This window comes from Lissotriton vulgaris, chromosome 8 (genome assembly GCF_964263255.1).
Source record: "Lissotriton vulgaris chromosome 8, aLisVul1.2, whole genome shotgun sequence".
Lineage (NCBI taxonomy): Eukaryota > Metazoa > Chordata > Amphibia > Caudata > Salamandridae > Lissotriton > Lissotriton vulgaris.
Genome location: NC_141696.1, coordinates 478,929,948 through 478,951,969, shown reverse-complemented (window position 1 = coordinate 478,951,969; position 22,022 = coordinate 478,929,948). Strand labels below are relative to the sequence as shown.

The window sequence follows — 22,022 nt, the reverse complement described above, 5'->3', positions numbered from 1 at the left end:
CGATTATCTGTCCAGAAATTGTAGCCCTATTTGGGCGCTTGCTTCACCATTAAGTTGCTACGTCCCATTAGGAGGTCCTGCTCTTTCCCTTTGTAGGCGTCCCCCTAAGTCCACATCGTGGACCCCACTGATTAATCAATGGTGGTACTAAGGTTGCTTCCCTCTCCCTAGGGACAATTGGCCCTGTTCATCCCCGTGGGGTCGAAACGTCAACACTTTCAACTTTCTCTAACCTGTACTGATATATCGATCCACTTGTGCGCTAACAATTGGACATTTTCTGCATGCGCATTTTGTGGAGTCCTTATCTGTATATTATGTATCGGAGAGGTTATACATGTTAATAACTGTAAATATTGTAAACACTGTCTTTTCATTTTCCTCACTTACTCACCAGGACCACTGTGTTTTTTGTAATGCATTACAATGTCAGTGTTGCATTGTAGCAGTTAGGAGCAATAAGTTGTCTTGATACTTTGTTTGCAGCCCCACACTCCAACGGTCAAGTGCAGGAGCGACCCACAGCAACCGTCTCTCCTCTCAGGACGCAGAGCTCTCCGTGCCGTTCACCAGCACCCGTTGTTAGACCGCACTCTGTGGTTTCCCCTCAGCACATCCATCACTCCCCTATCCAAGGTAGCCCTGGAGCACATAGTGCTAGGCCAGCAATCCCTCTGACGTCAGCGGCGGCAGCCATTACTCCGCCAAATGTCAGCGCTGCAAACCTAAATGGGGAGGTAGCAAATGGACCAATCAACCGCTTGGCCACATCGAGCCCAACCAACGCAGGCAGCAAAATTGAAGAACGCAAAAATGAAAAGGTAAGTCTTTCTTATCCCTTCTACCAATGTTTAATAAGCAGTCAGGGCAATCATCTACAACCCAGGCGGATGCTTGCTTTGTCCAAATTACTTATGATCAATTTTGCTTATATGTTTTTTCAGCACATTTGATATAGTATGGGTATTGTTCTACATTGGCATGTATTATCAATTTACTTATTAATGATTATCCCATCAATCTTCTAGGAATACTAAAAAGTCTGACATGTTTCATATTGCTCTATTTTATTTAAATAGTTTGATCAGATGTTAAGTTTGCATTAGGTTGGTCAGTATCGCATTTCCCCCAACCATGTAGGCGCATGTTTCACAAAGTTTTTGTTTACTTATGTGACACATTTAATAGAGCTGGGTCATGGCCCAGAAGTAACAATAGTGCTGAGCAGGATTCAGACATCTACAACACTTTACAAAATGAATCACACACAAAATATAACGAAGATCATAACATTATACAAGTAGAGTACACATATCCTGGAAACAGAAACATAGACAGCCATTTTGATGGGGATCTGAAACTCAATTGAAAGATGGAATAGCACATACAATATGATAGGTGGGAGAGGGAAATCATACTTTGGAAGGCATTAATGATAGATACATTGGTCACATTTTAACCCCCTTCCATGCTGATGACGGCCCCCAGCCGTCATGCATCACGGTGTTTGTGTGCTGATGACGGCTGGGGGCAGTCATGAACCCGCCCACTCTTAAAAACGGGCGCACGGGCACAGAATTGCGGCCGCGCCCAAGAGGTTAAAAGAGACAAAGGCGATGTTGTGAAGCAGCCTAGGCTCACGGAAGGGGAGTCTCAGTCAAGGAGTTTCCATGGTTCAGAACGATTCAGAAAGTCGTATATTTGCTTTAGAGCAAGCTTTTTAGTCTTTTTATCACTGAGCAAAGACAGACCGTTTCTGATATATTGTTGTGGAGTTGGAAAGAATTCATTATCTATAGGGTGCGTCTTTGTAGGTTGTCCAAGGGTTGGTAAACGGCCTTTCAAATGTGGGCTGAACCAAGGCACTGCACGGTCTAGATGCCCGGATGGGTGGGCACAGAAAGACAAAGGATCGGGAGTAGGAGCTCCAGGACGCAGTCTGGTAAGAGGAGCTGGGGCCAGGTTTGAGGGGGGGTCGTTTTTAGAGCTCAGTGGTTAGGGTTGTTTTTAGGGCAGGGGGCCGAGTTTGAGGACGTGGGGATCGGGGAAGTTTTCAGGGGTGGGGGTCCTTTTTTAGCGCTCATGTTGGGGTGCTGGGGTCAGCGTAGTTTTTAGGATAAGGTGGTCTGTTTTTAGGGCTTGGATAGGGGAAAGGGACAGTTTTCAGGGCTGGGGGCAGTTTTAGTGCTCTGGGAGGGGGGCAGGTGGGACTGGGTCGGGACAGTGTTCATGGCTAGGGGCAGGTCTACGGCTCAAGGGCTGGTCTGGGGACAGGGTAATTTTGAGTACATGGGGCTGGGTTTTAGGGCTGGGGGGGGGACTGGGGTGTGATCTTTAGCATACTTATGCCTTTACCATAAAACTGTGGTAAAGGCATGCGTGGTAAAGGAATGGGTTGTTAAGATGCATTTGTTGTTGTGGCAGAGTTATCGAGGCACGCATGATTTAGCCACTCGTGTTTCTGTCATACAACTCCAAGGGGTAGGTTGTAAATGTTTAGTGTGGCTGGAGCTAGGCCTTCCTTTGCTTTGCAGATATTGTTCTTTATGAAGTCAGTTGAGGACTGCTCTTAAAGTTTATCCTTGACACCTTATTATGTACAAATTTCATGTTACATCTCATCATAGAGGGGAATGAAGTTTGCATGTTTCACTGTAAAGCATCCGTGACTGCCTTGATATCTATGCCGGATTTAAAAGCCAAGTACAATTATTTGGTAACTTCTTATTCTCCTAATTAAAAAAAATAACAAGTCAACAAATAATAATGTTCATATTATTAATATTAATAATAATAATAATATGAATAATAACACATTATTATTACCATTATAAATATTCTCATCTTTAGTATCATGAACATCATTATTATTATTATTGTTGTGTTGTTATTATCATTATTGTGTTATTATTATTATTGTTATTATTATTATTATTATTATTATTATCATTACTATTATTAGCATCATTACTATTATTAGCATCATTATTATTATTGTTGTTGTTGTTGTGTTGTCCTTATTATTATTATTATTATTATTATTATTATTATTATTATCATCATTATTTTGGGGTGTACTCAGTTGTTACCTTTTGGGTTGTTTATATGACTGCTGCTTTAGTGAAAAGGCATAATTTCTAAAACCTGTCCTTTTAGGTAAATTCTCCCATTTTTCCACTTGGCATGGATAATTTCCTGTTAAATGAGTGTTCAACCTCCAGTTTTTTATAAAAGCCCTCTCTTTCAGCACCAGTGCTTTGAAAGGATACTGAGTGTAACCGTGCATTATGAGGGTGGGAGACGGGGGCCGGACTAAGGCTGGGATGCCGTGTCATGGGGATCTCATGACTCATGGTCTACCCCGTCTGTCGTGAGGGATAAAAGAATACAAGAGGTGATGCCTGAAGTATGTAAAATCAAAGGACAATAGCTTCAGACACTGGGGATCCGCCTTGGCAGTGCATAGGTTTTTCGTGCCTGGCGTTGACATGACTAAGCAGTGTTTCTTTCAGCTCAGTCTGTCTCTATACACAAAATGTATAAGAGCTGAGCTGGTAGTCAATCCTCTCAAATATAGGAGGATTAGCGCAGTCAAGACATTTTGTGTACGTCTTGTAAACTAATCCCTGATAGCTTCTGGTCACCCACTCAAGTCAGGGGAAGATCTACCTTTGTCTACACCCATTGTCAAACGAATGTTGTACCACTGCCCGCCAGAGGCGTCTTTAGACTCCATTTCTCACTTGTTCTGAAGAGACGATCCACTGTATATTTCATTACCTCATGCTCTTGAGCCACTATTGAAGCAACTGTACGGTTCAATGAAACCTTTGTCGCTGCAAGTTGTTTATCCGCTCTTTATTCTCGCTATTGTGCATCTGTCGTGCTGTTTGGGGTGAGTCATCGCATCCTCACTGGCTTCCTCTGCATGTGGTCTAACTGCTGGCTGCACTCAAAAATCTTGAACTTTCAGGTACTTCATGGGGCAACATGTTCCTGGCTTTTTGCAGTGACCATGTACCCCTTCCAGTGCCCAACGCTTTATGGCTGTGCATCAAAAGAGAACGCAGTTTTGTGCCAGTGGACGGCTGTTGGATCAGTACTGCATCGCCGACTCCAAGAGAGTATCATAATGGTATCCCCCTGCCATCTACATAAGCCTTCGTTCTTTACCTCTGTTGTTGATCGCCCCGCTGTAGGTCACTGTGTTAAGGCATAGGTTTTGTCTGTATATGTGGGTTTTACATCCGAATGGCACCACTATTATTATGTTGCTTTGAGTATTCTGGGTCATATTGTGAGAATGTTGCATGACATAAAATCTCTGGCAAACACTTATTTCCAGATCTGCTGTTTGAAGCACTTTCTTTAGCGTTCCCTCTACATGATATCTGACGAAGTGTTGAAAGCCTATACCCGTGAGTAGCGGCAAATGGTCCATTTTGACAACTTTGAGCATTTTTAAATATTCATGGAATTCATGGATAGTCTTAGAAGTGATCAGTCACAGTGTCTGGTGGCATACATCCCCCCAATCATTCAGAGTTACTTTCAGCATCGTTTGACTACAAATGTAGGTAGCCGATACGTGTTTCACCTCGACACATTCAACATCTACGTGGAAAAGTAGGAAAGGATCTTCAAACAGGAGTTTGTGTAGGTATCATAAATAATTGGGCCCTCAGAATGAGGACCTGATTGCTTTAACGTGCTTTGACAGGGTACGTGGATTGGCGTGTAGTAACACAGCATTGACAAGATGCAATTCGTCAAGACGCGATTGATTTCACTAAGGACACCTGGGAAACACTGTGTTCCATAAATGCAGAGAAAGTATTGTTGGACGAGCTTTTACTGCTAAAATAAGATTTTTGTTTCAATATGAATGCATAAGGAGGAAGGATTTTTATGCATTAGTGAGTGCCCGAAATAGTGTACGGTTATGTGGCCTTAAGCTATTCAGCAGACACAACAAAAATCAGCAAAGACTGTATGCAGTTTTTGGACTGTCCCGTAATCAATATCAAGGTTCAAGAAGCTCATGAACCAATTGAGTCCTTTGCGAGGGAATTAAAAAGGTTAGTGCCCAGATGTAAGTATGGAGTTTTTTTATAGGTAAGATGCTGTGGCTTCAACTAAGGAAGAATGCAATAGCAGGGCAATTTAGTAAAGGTTATGGCTCAGTGAGAGCCCATACCATAACTAAAGATAGATTTGTGTGCATGTGTAGTATGGAAATACAGTTAATCCAAAGAAAATGATGTCCAGAGTTGGATCTTGTAGGTTTGTTGGCGGTGTTACAGCACTAACGTCAAACCTATTGGTTGTGCTTATGCCTGCAATTAATTACAAGGTTACAAGTTAATGCATTTGATTACAAGGAACTATCCCAGGAGAGAAGGAAAGCAATGGTAAACCTTGTTTAGGTCGAAGTGGTAGCAGACTGGCATACTGGGAAAGTTTTAAATTTGCTGGGATCTAAGTGTTGGAGTCAGAGGGTTTAAAGCCTCTGCTGATGTTGGTGACCTCATCCTGATAAGAAAGTGTCCAAGATGTAAAACAAAGCGATACCAAAGGGGATGATGGACGGAGCGCTTAAGCAAATCAAACACTCACCCCCAGTCAACTGATCTGGGTTTAATCCATCATCATTCTTTAGCTCACTCCACCATCCCAGTTCAGACATGGCCATATGCAAATCAGTCTGACCCTGTGCCTCATGGGAACAGTCCAGCCCGAACTGCCAAGCCATGTCTTCCCTGGACCGGAAACAAGCATCCTGGGACCGGTTTCGGGTTCATAACCCTCATCAGCCAGGCTATCTTGAATCCAGTGGCATGGTGAGCAAAAAAACGATGGATTTAGGCCCAGATCTCTGTACTGGGGTGAATGTATGACATTTTTCTGCATTCTGTCCAGCAATAGTTCTTTTTGCATTTGTCACCCCGAGTGGGACAGGTATGCTCAGATGTGAGTCCCATGCTCTCCATGCCACTGGAATCAAGCTATCCTGGCTGAAGAGGGGTGAAACCCCGAAACCGGTCCTTGGGTGCTTGTTTCCAGTCCAGGGAGGACCTGGCTTGGCAGTTCAGGCTGGACTGTTCCCATGAGGCACAGGGTCAAGACTGATTTGCATATGGCTGGGTTCAAACTGGAAATGGCATGGTGAGCAAAAGAATGATGGATTTAGACCCAGATCTCTGTACTGGGGTGAATGTATGACATTGTTCCGCATTCTGTCCATCAATAGTTCTTTTTGCAAGATGTAAAACAGACCTCTGCAAGAATAGTGGCATTTCTTTCAAAAATGGAAGTGCTGTGTCTTTGTGAAATGCTGAGGTGGCCCATGGTTCATATGACATCTGTCAGTGTAGTCCAGGTGCTGCTAATGAATGCAAGCACATTTACCCAGGGGCTACAAAGTATAGTTTGTGGTGTGACCAAGGGTCTCACTGACCCCAGCACGGTGGTGGTAGGGGGTCTGGGTGATTCAAGGATTGTGTAAGGAGGTCTTAAAAAATGTTAAATAAATGGGCAAGCATTTATTTGCAGGTTAACTAAAGTTAAGTGGCACTGGCAGGGCTGACCGTAGCGGGCACCGAGCGTTTCCCCGATGGGCTGGAAGGGTGGGGACCGGTTTTGGACCGGTGAGGGCCGTTTTTGCTACTGGGGGCCCATTGTAACAAAAGCGCAGCAGCAGTGTTCCGGCCAGACCCCCTACTCCCCCACCCCATGACCTCCTCCCGCACCCGTCAGACATAATTGCCAGGACTGGTTTGTGATGGCAGTCCTGCCATGGGCTCAGAACACCTTTGTAGTTACTTCATAAGTTCATTTAACCTGCAAATCAATGATTGCCCATTTATTTACAATTTTTTCCGAATATTAGTGCTCAACAGAATCTAGTGCTGCTGTTTACCAGGGGGGCCACATGTAAAGATCAAGAGGGCCGCAAGCGGCCCCCAGGCCATACCTTGAGTTTCACTGGTAGAAAAACCGACTTAAGAATAAATATGACACATATGTTTTCGTTTCACCCACAACTTGCATTCTGCTAAAAGACCTCGTACATCTCGCTTGAGAGCTGCACAGAGGAAGCCGCACCGAGGCGTGCTGATTAAACAGTACCTGCAAGCACAAGCAGTTTCTTTTTCATTTCTTTGGACAGCAGAACAGTGGAAAACGAACTGCCCTCCAAATGCCCGAAATGCTCGTCCTCTGACTCATGAAACTCGCCGAAGGCCGCAGCGAAGCGTTCTTTGCTCACTTCGTAATCAACTGTGTATTTCAAGGTTTTTCAAGTGCGCTGAAGGAAAGCTTGTAAACAATTTTGTGTTGGAGTTCTCGGACAAATGCTTGCAGCGGCGCGCGACTGGTAATACATGATGTCTTTGCCCGCAGGCGTCTCCATTTTCTCTTTGTTGGTGCAGGGAAAACTAGTGAAGTACTATGAAAAACAAGCATAGGCATAGCCAATAGGTCTTGCTTTTGGGACCTTATAAAAATTTAGTTATGCAGCGCAATATCCTTGGTGCAACAACATCAGCTGTTGCATGGCTAAACCTTGTACCTTATAAGTGTTTAGCCATGCAACAATTGGGAAAACTAGTGAAGGACTACGAAAAAATAAAGAGTGACAAAGTCAGTACGTCTGACATGTCTATTATTTTCAAAGTGTGTATTTGCACGTCTGTGTGTGTGTCAGTGGTCAAAGTGGATTAAAAAGTATGGGAACTTTGATGCTGCTTTCAAAGGCAGGGTCAAAGGTGTGGCTAACAAAACAAAATATTCGGTACATTTTTTCGGTCTTTCACTGACGGGTAGCTACATATTAAATAACGTGCAGCTTAAATGAAAAATAAATTTAAAAAATTGTTGCTAAGTGGGAAATGCACTATAGTACATTATGAAAACCTCTATCAGTAAATGCACTGCAAAGGTCTCGGCATAACCAGACAGCCACAGAGTTTATACTTGGTTGATAGTGAAGAATAGTGACTTGTGTATTTTTAGTGCAACGAGGTCACAGCCTTTGACAGAAAGCATAATTTTAATCATGCATTACACACAGTATAAAATAGACTACTACAAAATGCGCAAAAAGGTTTATGATTAAATGTTACTTCCAAAATACAGATTTTAGTTATACCCGACTGTATGAAATGAATTTTTTTTACATAACTGTCACATAGACACCTAGTAAGCGCGAAATAAATGAAATTACAATTAAAAGCAAGCACTTCACAGCTCAGTTTATCTTTGCACTACCACTCAAAAAGAATATATCTTTGTCATCACAAAGCTTCCAGTGGTTCAATCAATTAAAGCCAGTACCGGCTCCCAAGCATCCTTTACATTTGCTGATTACCCTTTGCATTTGCAAAAAAACTTGTTGCGCACATTTGCATTTCGTCCAGGCAAACAGGCACCCTGGCAGGAAGGCTTGTTTAGCTGCCTGCCTGGCTTTAGTTTCACAGCACAGGAGACTAAATGAATGATGCTTCAGCTGAAGCATTTAAACTACCAGAGGAAACTGTCTCGGAAGGTTGTCTTTTTACAAAAAGAAGGGAAACAGTTTTTCATAAATCAAAAAAGTATGGTTACATCGTGCCCCTCTGATTCCAACTTCTTCAACCTCTGGTGTGTAAGGAGAGAGAAAAGAGGCAAACCTGTTGGCAGTCTCACTGGTGCGAGTCTTCAATCACTATCTTAAAGGTATTCTGGGATTAGTATTCCCATGTAACAATGAAGCTGTACCCATATTGTACTATCCTTCATCACTGATTCCCCATGTACCACTGATGAAACGTCTGGATATAGCCCAGATTGTCATGCTGACTCCTGTTGAGGTTGTTGTGTAGTTTGTGTACTGTATTTGAATAGGTAATGTGTGTAAAGGGAAATCCTAATGATTTAAAATTTGTGTAGGAGAGAGATACAAAGTGATATTGACTTTACTAATGCCATAACCATGTTCAAAACATGGACCTGCATACCTTTTTAGTCTACATGTTTCAGTGCCTTGGACAGAAGGCCTTCAACCAGATCAACTGGGACTACCTGTGGGTGGTTTTGAAAGTGTAGACATTACCAAATGCATTTATTCAATCTTTCACTCCATTATCTTAGAAACCAGTGGCGCAGTTGTGTGTTAACTTCAGGAAGTATTCTCAATTTATATGTCCTGCCCCGCCCATTCTTTTTACCCTAGTTATGAAACCATTTGCTCTACGGCTAAGAAATATCTCTGAAATTGCTTCCGTTGACAAGCCTCTGACCAGCATATGGTTGTACTGTATGATAACAATCTTCTGATACTAACAACTAAGTAATTTGTGTGGTTATTTCTGAGTTACAGAACTTTGGAATACGTTCCAGTTGTAAACAAAAACAATGATGTTGATCATTCTGAATTTAGATACAGATGTAAGGTGGTAAATCTGATGCATTAAATCCCGCACCTACCTGCAGATTTCCAGGGAGAAGTAAATTATATTAAAATAAAGATATTCTTCAAGTTGATATTTTTTTTACAACATGTCCCCGGTTCATGTTCAAGATGTCTCTTTTCAGAAACTGGAGCCATAAAAACATGGCTTCATTTGGTATAACAAATGTATTCACACATCTCACAGAAAAGTCTGTCCTGAGATTTCTCAAGGTGTTTTCTCTAGACAGGATTCCAGGAAATCCTTCTAGCCTTCACATTTATTTGGGATCCAGATCTTTTTAGCCGCACACAGATCCTGGTTTGCATGATTCTGAAAATATTAGTTTTGTTACTAAGTTCTCTCATCCTTTCTCCCCCCCCCCCCCGGCTTATGATTGCGTTTGCTGCTGAACAATACTTTTAAAAGGTGAGGCTTAAGAGTTTGTATGACTAATGTCTAACCTTACATGAAAAAAGGAGGCATTTTCACTCTAGAAACACAAGATGGAAAGGAAATTCAGAATTTCCAAAAGTTCTAACTTATAGAAACACAAACTCTGTGAATAAATTCCAACCTACTAGTATTTTGTTTCACCAGGATGATGAAATGGGTTTTTTGACGAAACACTTGTCAGCCTACATTTTCCATTGTTTATACTCCGCTGTCCTGTTTTGAGGTACACATCCGAGAAGGGAATTGGATCATGGGAAGTAATGTTTTTAGACCTATTCATTGACGGTCTTCGACCTATGTTCTGTTGGGAGTTGTCCTTTTTTTGATGGTGTGAGTTGAATAATAGTTCCCAGTGGTTTAGTGATGGGATGGATATTCCTCTTTGAAGAGGCCTATTTTCTTCTTTTTTTTATTAAATTATGCCAAATATCGTTCATTTCTCAGATCGGGTATAGAGTGTTCATGAGCTGAACTACCAATCCCCAGATCTTCCTTCTTTTGTGGTACTTGCAGCTGAATCTAGTCTGTGTCAGCTAGTTTCACATTGCCAGACATCAGGTTTCAGTTGGAAGTGTCTTTGGTAAATGATGACTGTTGGTATTTTGAGTCGTGACCTGCTCAAACTGTGAAAATGGAACAGAGAATCTTGAACTTTTTTCTCTGTAGCACCAGGAGACAAAACATCTCTTTGGCGGCTGGAGTGAACTGGTCTGATTTCTTTGGTTTGAGACATGTAGTTACAGGATCTCTCTTCTATGGGCACATTCACACACAAAGCTACAGTAATCCATTCTCAACAGTTACAAGGTCCTGCCTCTGTAAGAACTAAAGCAGTTTAAAAAAATGTTCTCTATAATATAGGGAAGAGGTTGGTATTTCTAACTACTGTTGAGACTTACTGCTTAAAGGCAAGTTTCCCATCAACTCAGATTTGAAGAGTTTTTACATGTGATGGAGTTGGGTGTGGTTTAGGGTTCCTGTGGATAGTTGTATGGAACTCTGTCACTTGAGGGTCGCTAGCTCAGAAGATTTCAGTGTTTGTGCCATTCAAAGAGATATGCAACAAGCAACAAAGTCGTGGGAGGAATATGTGAACTCTTCTCAACCACAAGTGATCACTGAGGATGCATTCCATCATTTGTCACTCACTGTGGCACTCTGGACAGAGACCAGCAATATGCAGACCAAGTTTCACATTGCTCAATTAGGAACAGTCTAACCCGAACCACCAGGTCAGGTCCACACCATACGGGCATTCGGGTGACCCCAGTCCAGGTATGGCCTGTTTAATCTTGCATCCTTTGTCACAGTGAGCACAGATTCCATGTCTTGGCACACCTATCACACTTCTGGCTGCAAATGCAGAAACATAACAAAGTAATGAAAGGAATACTTGAATTAACCTCTGCCACGGGTGGTCATTCTGGCTACATTCCAGTCCATCATTTTTCACTCACTTAGGCACTCAAGATTGAGACCAGTCATATGCAAGTCATTCTAGTTCCTACAGGAATAGTCCAGCCCAAATTGTCAGGCAAGGTCACTTCCTGGTTTAAACCTACTTGGTCCTCATCAGTGAAGTGCACCTTCAACATTTTCAATCCTATTGAAAAAAAAAGTTTTTCATAGGAGACAGATGGTGAAAGCTTTGACAACTTATAGGTCCAGGGTTGTGATTCGTGGCTTAACATTCCAGTACCATCCCACAGCACCCAGAGTGGCATTGGTATGCATGTGGCAACGCCCTTCATTATAAAACAGTTACTTGTTAGCATTAAGAATTGGGTAGGCCAGATGGAGTCAATACATCAAATCAGGTCCTAATAACATGCAAATACCATAAACTGTAAATCCCTCATGGACTGCTCAAAATCCTACCCTCACCCATCAATCCAACTCCAGTGATGCCACTAAAGCAAACATCAGTTAGTGTTTGGACAATCGGCCAATCAAACACATGCCAACGCTATCACCAACCATTTCCCAGTTTCGGCCAGGTAATTCATGATTGGATTGGTCAAGGATTAAATGGCAAAAAAGTGCAATTTACAGACTCTCTTAGACCTGGATCTCCATTAATGCTACTTATCTCTTCAAAGAACTCCTCGCTATAGATTAAAAAATGGTCTACAGAGACAGAGCACCTGTGGCAGAGGTGGGAGCATAGTGATGATAAATCCAGACCATATCCATTATTCAGAAATAAAAACCATACCATATTCATGCTTCGAAGAGTTATCCAGTCTTTCTTGGGAGACCCTGAGAATCCCTTGAGAAATTATGAATTACAAGTTAATCAGTTTCGGGTGGAACGGGAAACTCACTCAGCAGACCCCCATGTGGCAGGGTATACACCTCCAATCAGCGACCACATTGGGAGGGTTCCGGGATGGGACCTGGTGGGGATTTCGACCCTTGGGGACGTAGTACGGGGCACCACATTAAAATTGTTCCAACAACTACAGACTGATTTTGGCCTCCATAAGTTGCAATTCTGCAAATTCTTATGCTCCACCACGCACTCACACCTTAGATCCGCAACTTAGAGACCCTCCCCGAGTTCCAGACCCTGGAGGGCCGCTTGCTGATGGGTGACCTTGGTTTACACAAGATTAGACAAATATATCAAACACTGACGACACATACACCCACCGCCCTCGACAAGACCCGTCTTGCCTGGCAGGCTGACATTCCAGAATTAACCGATGACGACTGGACCAAAGCGATCGCCAGCCCGAGGGGTCCGGCGGTCTCCACACGCTACCGGCTAATCCAGTTAAAATATTTGCAGAGAGTGTACTACACTAGGGTGCAGCTATGGCGAATGGGCGTCATACAGTCCCCTACATGCTTGAGATGCGGCAGGGAGGAAGGGTCATTCCTGCATACAGTTTGGAGCTGCACAGCTTTGCAGCCCTTTTGGAACAGGGTTCAGTCATGTCTTAACGAAGTGCTGGGATGGGTTCTCCTAATTGACCCACGTCTCTTCCTACTGCATTCCACTGACAATATTGTGGGGGAACCGATATAAACACCACCTGCTATTCCTGGCCCTTAGTATCGCCAAAAGTGATATCGCACAAAGGTGGAAGGCGACATCTCCCCGACTATAGGCAAATGGAAGAATGAGTTAGATAATTGTATGGGGGCCGATATTGCTTTCTTTGAGGCCTAGGGCTGCCCCATGAAGCATCGTTAGATTTGGAAACGTTAGGCGACGTACAAAGGAATTGATCAGCCCCCCATGCTCAAGGTGGATCAATGAGTGGCACCCTCTGATCCCCGATATGCAACACTTTGTGTTATATCATTGTGTAATGTTGCTGTTCAAATACGGTGTCTACTTTGAATCCGGTGTATCATGTGCTTTACTATGGAGATCGAAAACTGTCTGCACAATGTTTGTATTGTTCTTATGCCCACACGTTCGGCAGACTCCGTTAATTATAATGAAAATGGTTACTGATGCAACTATTATCCTTATATATATACAGGTCATTGTAGCGCTTGTGCCCCTCATAATGCAAAATAACCTAATAAAATTTGTTTAAAAAAAAAAAGTTAATCCGTTATCCCAGTCCCAAGTCCCCACGTTATTACTAATTTCCGTGACGTTCCAACTGGAGAGTCTGTTCGCTTTACCACATGTAGTCTCTTTGTGAAAGTCAAAAGATCAGTAATTCCGATAGGGCTGGTAACTCATTCTACCGGCCTATTTGAGCTAAAGTGGACCTTCAAATGAAGCCCATAAGAGTGGCCCCCAAACCACTGGCTAGATCCTCAGATCACATAACGTTTGTATGGTCATTTAACCTGCATTTAAGAGTAAGAACTTCAGAAGTAATGTCATCAATGTGCAGGGAACCCCTTGGGCACTCACCAAAGGCACTGCCCAGCCTCAGGCTTCAAGAGGGCACTGATTCCTAGCTGGGCACTTCCGAAACCGCCCTCAATTTAACAAGGGACCATTCTCAATGACCAAATCTAAGGACCTTAAACAGTCACACCCACCAGTGACAGTCAGAGGTTCATCAGCATTGATGGTCATACGTCCCTCCTCTCTGCACAGGGACCTGATATGATAGCAAGCACCACCCAATAAATAGAGTATTTATTCCTGAATATGGACTTTTCAGGATTGCTGATGAGGCTTTATATTTGTTTATTTGATTTCCTTTAATAGTATGGTGCACATAGGGCCTTGGAATTCAGCACCATCCCTAAAGTTCTTTAAGTCAGCTCAACATGCGTCTACGCTCGCAGAGCAACATGTTATCCTCACATGACCGCCCGCTCTTAACATGGCTCATGAGGGTACATTCTTATGTTCTACACGTGCTTCACCTCCAGCCTCATGATCCATCACATCAGGCTTCTCGCGCGCTGTAACTCAGCAAAAAGTTCAATAAGTTCCATAATTGTTTCCACATCTCTCCTTAACAAGATCCTTCAATTAGTTAGAGATGACACAAACCCCGGATTCCTACCTCTAGTAACAGTTTCTGTTCAACTCTGTCCATTTTTACGTAAGCATTTTTCAACCATTTGGACAATTGCTAATGTGGGTCTTTTGATTTTCCAGTTCAGAATCTCATTGCTAGTGAACGGATCCAAACACCACCGGAAAACCTAAGTAATAAAAAATGCAAACAAAAATATTAAACACCATCTTCGAGCCTTTTCTGATCAGCAGCTCAACCATTATTTTTGTTTTTTAAGAGCAACATATTGAATTCTCAAATATTTTTCCCCATACAAGGCAAAATTAGATCACTCAGCGTTGAACTACGGTTCAGTCAAGCGCCACTTACCTGCAATTTATTAAAGGCTGAGATATATATGTTAGAGAAGGCATAGGGGAAAACAAGCATGGCAAAACCAATAGATATCGGCTTTTCTGACTTATCGACTTTGCCAGTGGTTTTTCGCTATGCTGTACAACATCCCCATTGCTGTAGTGCATGGCTAAAGGTGATAATGCGTGACAGTTGCAAAATTTGTGGAAGCATGTGCGTGCCTACATTTTTTTTCTATTGATGCACCAGTGTGGGGGGAAGCAACACGGGGAAGCAAATTGGGGGTGGGGGCAAGGAGAAATAACAGGCAAGGGAGAAGGAGGGCATGGGTGGGGGAAGCAGCACTAGATGGGGGAGAAGAAATGAGCGAGTTAGGAGGGTGCAGGTGGGGGAAAACAACATGGAAGGTGAGGGTGGGAAGAGAAGCAAAGGGCAAGAGAACAACTTGAAGCGGGTGGGTAAGAAGCACATTGGCGAGCAAACAACAGGAGACATACTGGAGTTAGAAGGAGAAACAACAGGTAAGGGATGAGCGGGGTGGAAGCAATATAAAGGGCGGGGTGAGGAGAAAAAGCAACAGGCAAGAGAGAGCAATGTGGAGCAGGCGAGGATGAGGTACACAGGAGAGAGAAAGCACACCACAGTGGGCAGAAGGGGGAAGAAAAGCACACTAAGGAGGCCTAGGGAAAATATATTCACTTTCACAGACTGCTTAAAACAAGGAACAAAGTTGGCCCTTAAAGTGAACAGTGGAAGGACACGGGTAAATAGGCTATGCTGCAGGAGTGGAACAGGCACAAGATGGACAAGGCAAGCCATCGAAAAAGAAGCAAACAAATGAGTGTGACAGAAAAGCCAACCATTGGTAAGCAACGGACTGGCTCCAAAATCAGTGGTGGCACCATAAACAAAGGGTGGTGAGAAGGAGGAGGAGCGCAGTGGGGGAGCGCGCGGTTGCGTTCGTAATAATATATTTAAAAAAAAGAACTTACCTGAAGCCGCCTCCTGCATCGCGTCATGCCTCCTGTCCTCTTCCTAGCAGCCCCGGAGACAGACTCCCATCCAATCCCTCTGCTGCTCTCATGCTAGAAGAGCAGCATGGGATTGGCCTGGGTGGGCTGAAAAGACGCTTCACTCAGACCAGGGAGTTTGTGCTGTATCTCCAGCCTGGCTGCTCAATGCAGCAGAGCTGGAGAAACCTAAGTGCGCATGTGTGTTTAGCCGGCCTGAGACGGCCGGCCAAACACATATGTGCTCTCCCATGCTCCACTCCGCCCTGCACCAACTGGCTCAGAACCAGCAAATGAAAAATAAAACAATGCTAGAACATTGTGTTATTTTTCATTTGCTGGCTCTGAGCTAGACAGTGGGGTGACGCACCTCCGCCATTGCGGAGGAGCCGCAACTGTCCAAGATCTGTTTGTTCTTGGTAAGCCAGCGATATGCCTCGTTACTGACAGCTCTTACATTGTCTGCTAGGTTCGATATACGTTGTGGAAAATGATTTCAAAATACATTTTTAAATAACTGTTTGTACATTAGAAGTATTTTGGTGCAATTAGTGTGCAGTAGTGCAAATGAATGGTGGTTTAACATGTTGACAGAAATTTGGGACGCCCCCGATATGTCAATTCTTGATGCAATCCTGAAAAATACCAGATTTATTATAAATTGTTAAATGAAACTGTGAATCGTAGAACACTGTTAACCAGAAATGTATGATTCTCTGCTCATCACAGGTGTCTTACCATTGTACATAGAGCCTGTAAGGGAACCTGAATGAGGGAAGAAAATAACATTTTAATTGTTTCCAGAGCAACCTATTTATACTTGTACATGTGCTAGAACTCTTAAACATGTATTCAGGACTACAAAAGGATCTGAATCTTCTTTTCCGTATCCATCTTGGCTTTACCGTACTGCGCAGACCTGGCGAAGACAAATTATCGCTCCATTGGGTGGAGGCTTTGCGGAAACTGTGACCCTGGATGTACAACTTATCACGTGATGATAGCTGAATCAGAAATAAAGCACCTGCTTCCACATTTTACAGGCCGGTGGGGAAACAGCTGCAAATAATTCACCTCGTGTGACTGTGGTTAAAACCTTAGGACAACACTAGACTGTATGACTTCATTGCAAAGTACAAGCACTTTCATATATGACGAATCGTCTGGTCGCGGGAATGTCAAGCCCGCCTATCCTACCAACACATTCTAGGACAGGGGCAGCGTAACATGGAGATAATACACGATCCTACTAACGCAATTTAGGAAATGTGCTCACCCCTGTTGCAGGCCATTACCTATAAACACACTCTCACACGTACACAGAGAACACAGGGCCAGGGCTACAATAAGTGTATTTCTTGCATTCGCCTTATTGCACCAATAGAAATAACCACAAGAGGGTGCCAGATAGCAGTAAACGATCCTTTAGTAAGAGACAAGCAAATGTACACACAAAAAAGTTACATTTTTGTCTGGGTTTCCTATCAAACTTGCACATGATACACATACGCGCGCACACACACACTTCTGTAGAAAGGTGAAACAAGCAATTCAGCACCACACTCTAGAATTTGCATAGATTAACCCCCGCAGAATCCACGCTCTCTTTCAATGAATCAGAGTTATGATCGACGTAGGTTGCACATTCAATTACCGAGTCTGTACATTACATTGCCGAGTGCCTTTTGATAATACTCTAAAAATATATAGACATTTTCCGATCCCTCTAAAAGCAGGCATTTGTAGTGATTGAATTTGGGCCGAGCCGAGGAGGAATGTGAAATTACAGTCCAGGTGGCTGCAGAACACATTTCAGACTCATGAATGTCTTCTGCAGTTTGATATAATGGCCTGGCAGTAAATGCGAGCGAACGAATGACAGCCTGTCAGGCGCGCGCACCACGCTTTACGTCAATCAGGCCTCTTGAAAAGCGTCCCTGGCGTGTTCGAGTGCGTATTGCACGCCTGCTGACCTATATGTGCTTCCGGGGCCACGTTCATTCACAAGAGCTAAATGTAACAGCCATCCATTAGATGATTGCTGAAGGCCGAGCCCTGTAATCGCCTGGGTATTTAATTGTGTTACTTGGGGTCTGATTTTCTCAGTGTCAGGAGTATATATTTTTTTATTCTCATATACACTCTCTCACCTTTAAATATTTGACAAAACCCTCTTCAGTCTTTCTGCATCAAGAGCATCGACTTTCCTTACATTCCAATTTGTAGTACCAGTGTAATAATGTGTTCTGCGATTAGATCAGGCAGGTGCGACATTAAATGTCTGACAGGATCCTTCAGGAGGGATCCATTTCTCATCAATCGAGCCCGTGCAAATAACCAGCTCTTCGGTTCCAGGAATATACATTTTGCACGTTATTACAAACCCGGAAATGTTTTAGGATACGACATTTAAAATAGTATTTAATTTGTAATTTCAGCTTAGATAACTGCCCTTTGAATGAGTTACATATTTTTTTTATCGGTTACATCTTTAAAGAATGTTGTGTAGAATGATTGTTTTGAACTTATTACTTGCATACCTGCACGGCAACCCCCACAACTCCACCCCTCTACTCGAGGACTGTTTCTAAGAAATCTTTTTAAAAGCAAGCTATATTCGTGTGCAGAAACACAGAGGGCCACCTGTACAAGCCCATTGCGCCGCATATGCCTCACTTTTTTTGACGCACCAGGGGCACAGTGTGCCTGCCCATATTTACAAGGCTACGTAAAGTCACCCTGTGTGACTTTTTATGGCTGTGTAAATATGGGTTATTTCACGCATTACTATGCGTGAAAGGGGCATTCCAAGGGGGGCTGATTTAAAAGCCCCTTGCACCGCCGGTGCGTCACTTTTTCCCATATTAAAAGTGTTGCACTGGCAGCGCAAGGGGCTTGTAAATAAGCCCCCATGGGTGTTGCTTGGGCTGTTCCCATCCAACATCCATGGAACCTAACACGTTCCCAGATTTACAAAGTTTTGTACAGGTGGGAATGTGTCAGAATGCATCAGAATCCTACGCCTCCCCAAGTGAGACGTAGGAGTGACGCAACGAGGAGCAATAACTTTTATTTCTCCTCATTTTTTCCTCTTTGTATGTGTGCAGCATTGCAGAAGGCATAAAAAGAGGAAAATGCCATCAAGTATTGTTTTTGTGCAGGAAGATGTCCCTACCTGCACATAAACAATCATCCTCGCAACGCAGGCACTGTTGCAACATTACATACAGGTGCCTTCGCTGGTGCATGGCAGCCATTTGTGCGCCAGCGCAAGGGAATAAAAGTAAATAATTAATTATATTGACTGATGAATATAATGTATCAATGACATCGTCCTACCCTCTGCATCACAAAGTAAGCTAAAGTAAGTAGGTGCAGATGGTAAGAATAGCAAGGATATGCCTACCTTGGTGATGAAGTGGTGGGCGATAGAGCACATGAAATATTTTTGTAAGTTGATAGCAATGACCTCTAGGTAGCGCCAAAAATGGGAGAAAGGAGTCAGAAAAAGGAAAAACAGCGACAAAGGGAGTATGCATGGCAGAAAACGTGCCTGCATGAGTGAGACAAGGAGGCAAGACGAGTAGGATAGATTTAGAAATAGCCATAAAACTAAATCAAGGTTTAATAGCCGTCGTATTCAGCAATCAGGCATTCAGCAACTCCTCTGGCAATCTCCTAAGAAAAGCTCTTGTCCCCTGCACTTATGTTATTATTTAAAAAGTAAGCACTGCTCATAACTATGAAAAAAAACTCCATGAGTCACACTCTGCGATAGCACTGTCTTCATGGCCAGTTCGTAGAAAGAGAGATTTCTCATGTGTGTGAATGCTTCCCAAGCTATTAGACTCTGGAAGACTAACACTGGTCTTCTATGACCGAAGCTGTAAAAATGTGGGTTTCCATACCAGTATCGATGCCCGGATGGCCGGCGCAAGTCGCCTATTAGTTCCCATTCTGAATAGTTACCAAAATAAAGAGACGGGCGCTGGGAGCAGGAATCCCAAGAACAGAATGTATTTCTCATGAGGAGAGCCTGTCATTTCAGACACGAAACAAGGTGTCATCGGGAGGTGCTCTAACAAGTGAGCTGAGAGATCGTCTTTTATACTTTACAGAACACTTTAGCATTACAATCATGACATTGTGCAACACGGAAAAGACATCCCCATAAACCTCGTGTCAATCCTACCCCACATATGTTCACAATAGGGACCCTTGACCTGCTGATAAGAGGGGAGGGTAATCATGCAGCTGAGTGTTCCGCCAACTTTTAGGATGTGTGCGCCTGATCATAGCCCAGGGGGTGGGGTGGCCAGGATCAATAGTGGGTCCTTTGAAGAGGGGTGATTCCATACAATAAGCAGTAAACAGTATCTCCTGGCTTAGGAGATGACCTCAGACATGTGTGGACAGTCAATCGTGGAGGGAGGGTTTACTAACAGAGGGGTTATTCATGAAAGGAGAGGAGGTGTTGGTCAGGCGCGGCCGTGACTCCCAAGGACGGGGTCTTGCAGAAGAAGAAGGTTTATGACTTGCCCGTGTGAGGAGAAGGGAGGGGGAGCCAGGGTGGACACAGGGACAGAGTCGCATAGAGAGGGAGAGATCTTATGACCCGTACATGAGAGAGCGGGGGCAGTCGGGTGCAGCTGGGGAGGGCTATGTCAGTTAAGGCGAAGGATGCCTCTTCAAGAGGGAATGGGGGGTCTGCGTGGGTCAAGCAGGAGGGTTGCCTTTCAGGGCAGGGTCGCGCAGAGTGAGAGGGTTTCATAATCCCTGCATGTGAGAGAGAGAGAGAGAGGGGTTCAGATACGCGCAGAAGGGAAGCCGGTGATTCTAATGAGCAGGAAAAAGGGCCAGGGTGCCTAAAATGGCTGTCATGTACATATGGGTGCGGGCTTTTACTGACAGAGTGATGCGGTCAATATTTCACGATATTCATGGTACTTACAGGGAGAGGAGCGGGAAAAATGGAATAATGAACACTGTTTATGTACATCAATTTCTCTAATTTCAACAGTCGCCCCTTTTTACATGACAGGGTTCATTATTGTAATTGATGGGGGTACAAAAATACACAGGCGTAGTTGAAGAATTAGCATTTGTCAATATTAACATTTGGTATGTAATCATGAACAGTTGACGTGATGGGCAGAATGCAGCACAGAGAAAATTGCATTTGTCGAGTTCCCAACATTCAGACGCACTGCATAGCATAAATGTATCTGACTTAAAAAATGCGACCAATGAACATTTTGACCAAGTAGCCGAGGGCGAAATTTAGTTCAATACACAAGGTCTCTTCGTCACAGTGTCTTTTTAACAGTGAGCCATCACTGGTAGGCTCTAGTCCGTGTCTTCTCGTTGGCGCTGTTGAGCACCGGCGATGGAGCTATAGGTCCAGCTCGTATTCAACCTTTCGCGTTGCAAGGTGCGGTCTGTCCTCTGCTGTTAGACCACAGTCCTGTTCCCTAACCAGTCCTTTTAGTGGCGCCTTATGCTCGGCACCTATATTTCCGTAGCAACACCCTATTTCCACTCGAATGCCGTTCCTTTTGGCGTGAAGTCACATGGGAAAGAGGGTGGGTGTGGTTCAAATAGTCGATAGGAGAGAGAGCGGAGTTGGGTCAGAGTTCCTGGGACACACAAAAGGGACCAGGGGAGCAAAGGATAACAAGCAGGCAGGCCCATCAATCGGGCCCAAAGAAGGGGGACGGAGACTCCAGGCACACGTGGGTTAGCAGACGGAGGGCTTCAGGGCAGCCCGTCATTTTTCATTTTCCACGTTTGAAATTGCTGTCTCGTCCCGTATCTTGTTGCTCTGCAGCTCCACCGTTGGTCGAGGTCGCATGTATCTCAAGATCTGCAGCCAGGCACGTCCGACCCTTCTCCGGTGATCGCAAATCTTTGAATAGGTACAAAACAAGTTTTTAGAGAACTGACAGAAGAAGTCATTTATGCAGGTGAATTCCTCCCTCAATCCTGCGCACTTGGGAGATACGCTCATCGGTCACAGTCAGAGGTCTATTACCAAGCAGTGCATATGTCAACATTCCTACTGTGTTCATGCCAAGGGTATTCATCGTCTAATCATGACATAAATGCATAGAAATAATATTCCCATCAACTGCGCATTTCATCAATTTCAACATTTTGGAGCTTCCAGTGTAGACTTGCCTTTCAAACCCAAGCCTTTAACAGTCTAACGTTTCCCTTCAAGGCTGGCTAACCTTTTCAAACAGGGCGGGGGCGCTATCATCGAGAGTCACGTAAAACAGGTTTTTCTCGAGGGACGACAGTTACTCATGGTCATCATGTTTATATCCGGGGCA

At 43.8% G+C, this 22,022-nt stretch overlaps 1 protein-coding gene across 1 annotated transcript in view; it reads left to right on the top strand.

Moving 5' to 3' along the window:
• SH3RF3 (SH3 domain containing ring finger 3) overlaps positions 1-22,022 on the top strand; it is a 221,561-nt gene that overhangs the window by 9,584 nt on the left and 189,955 nt on the right. The window contains exon 2 of the mRNA XM_086934277.1: positions 487-821. Within this exon, the coding sequence (XP_086790403.1) occupies positions 487-821 (335 nt within the window). The remainder of the gene's footprint in view (positions 1-486; positions 822-22,022) is intronic.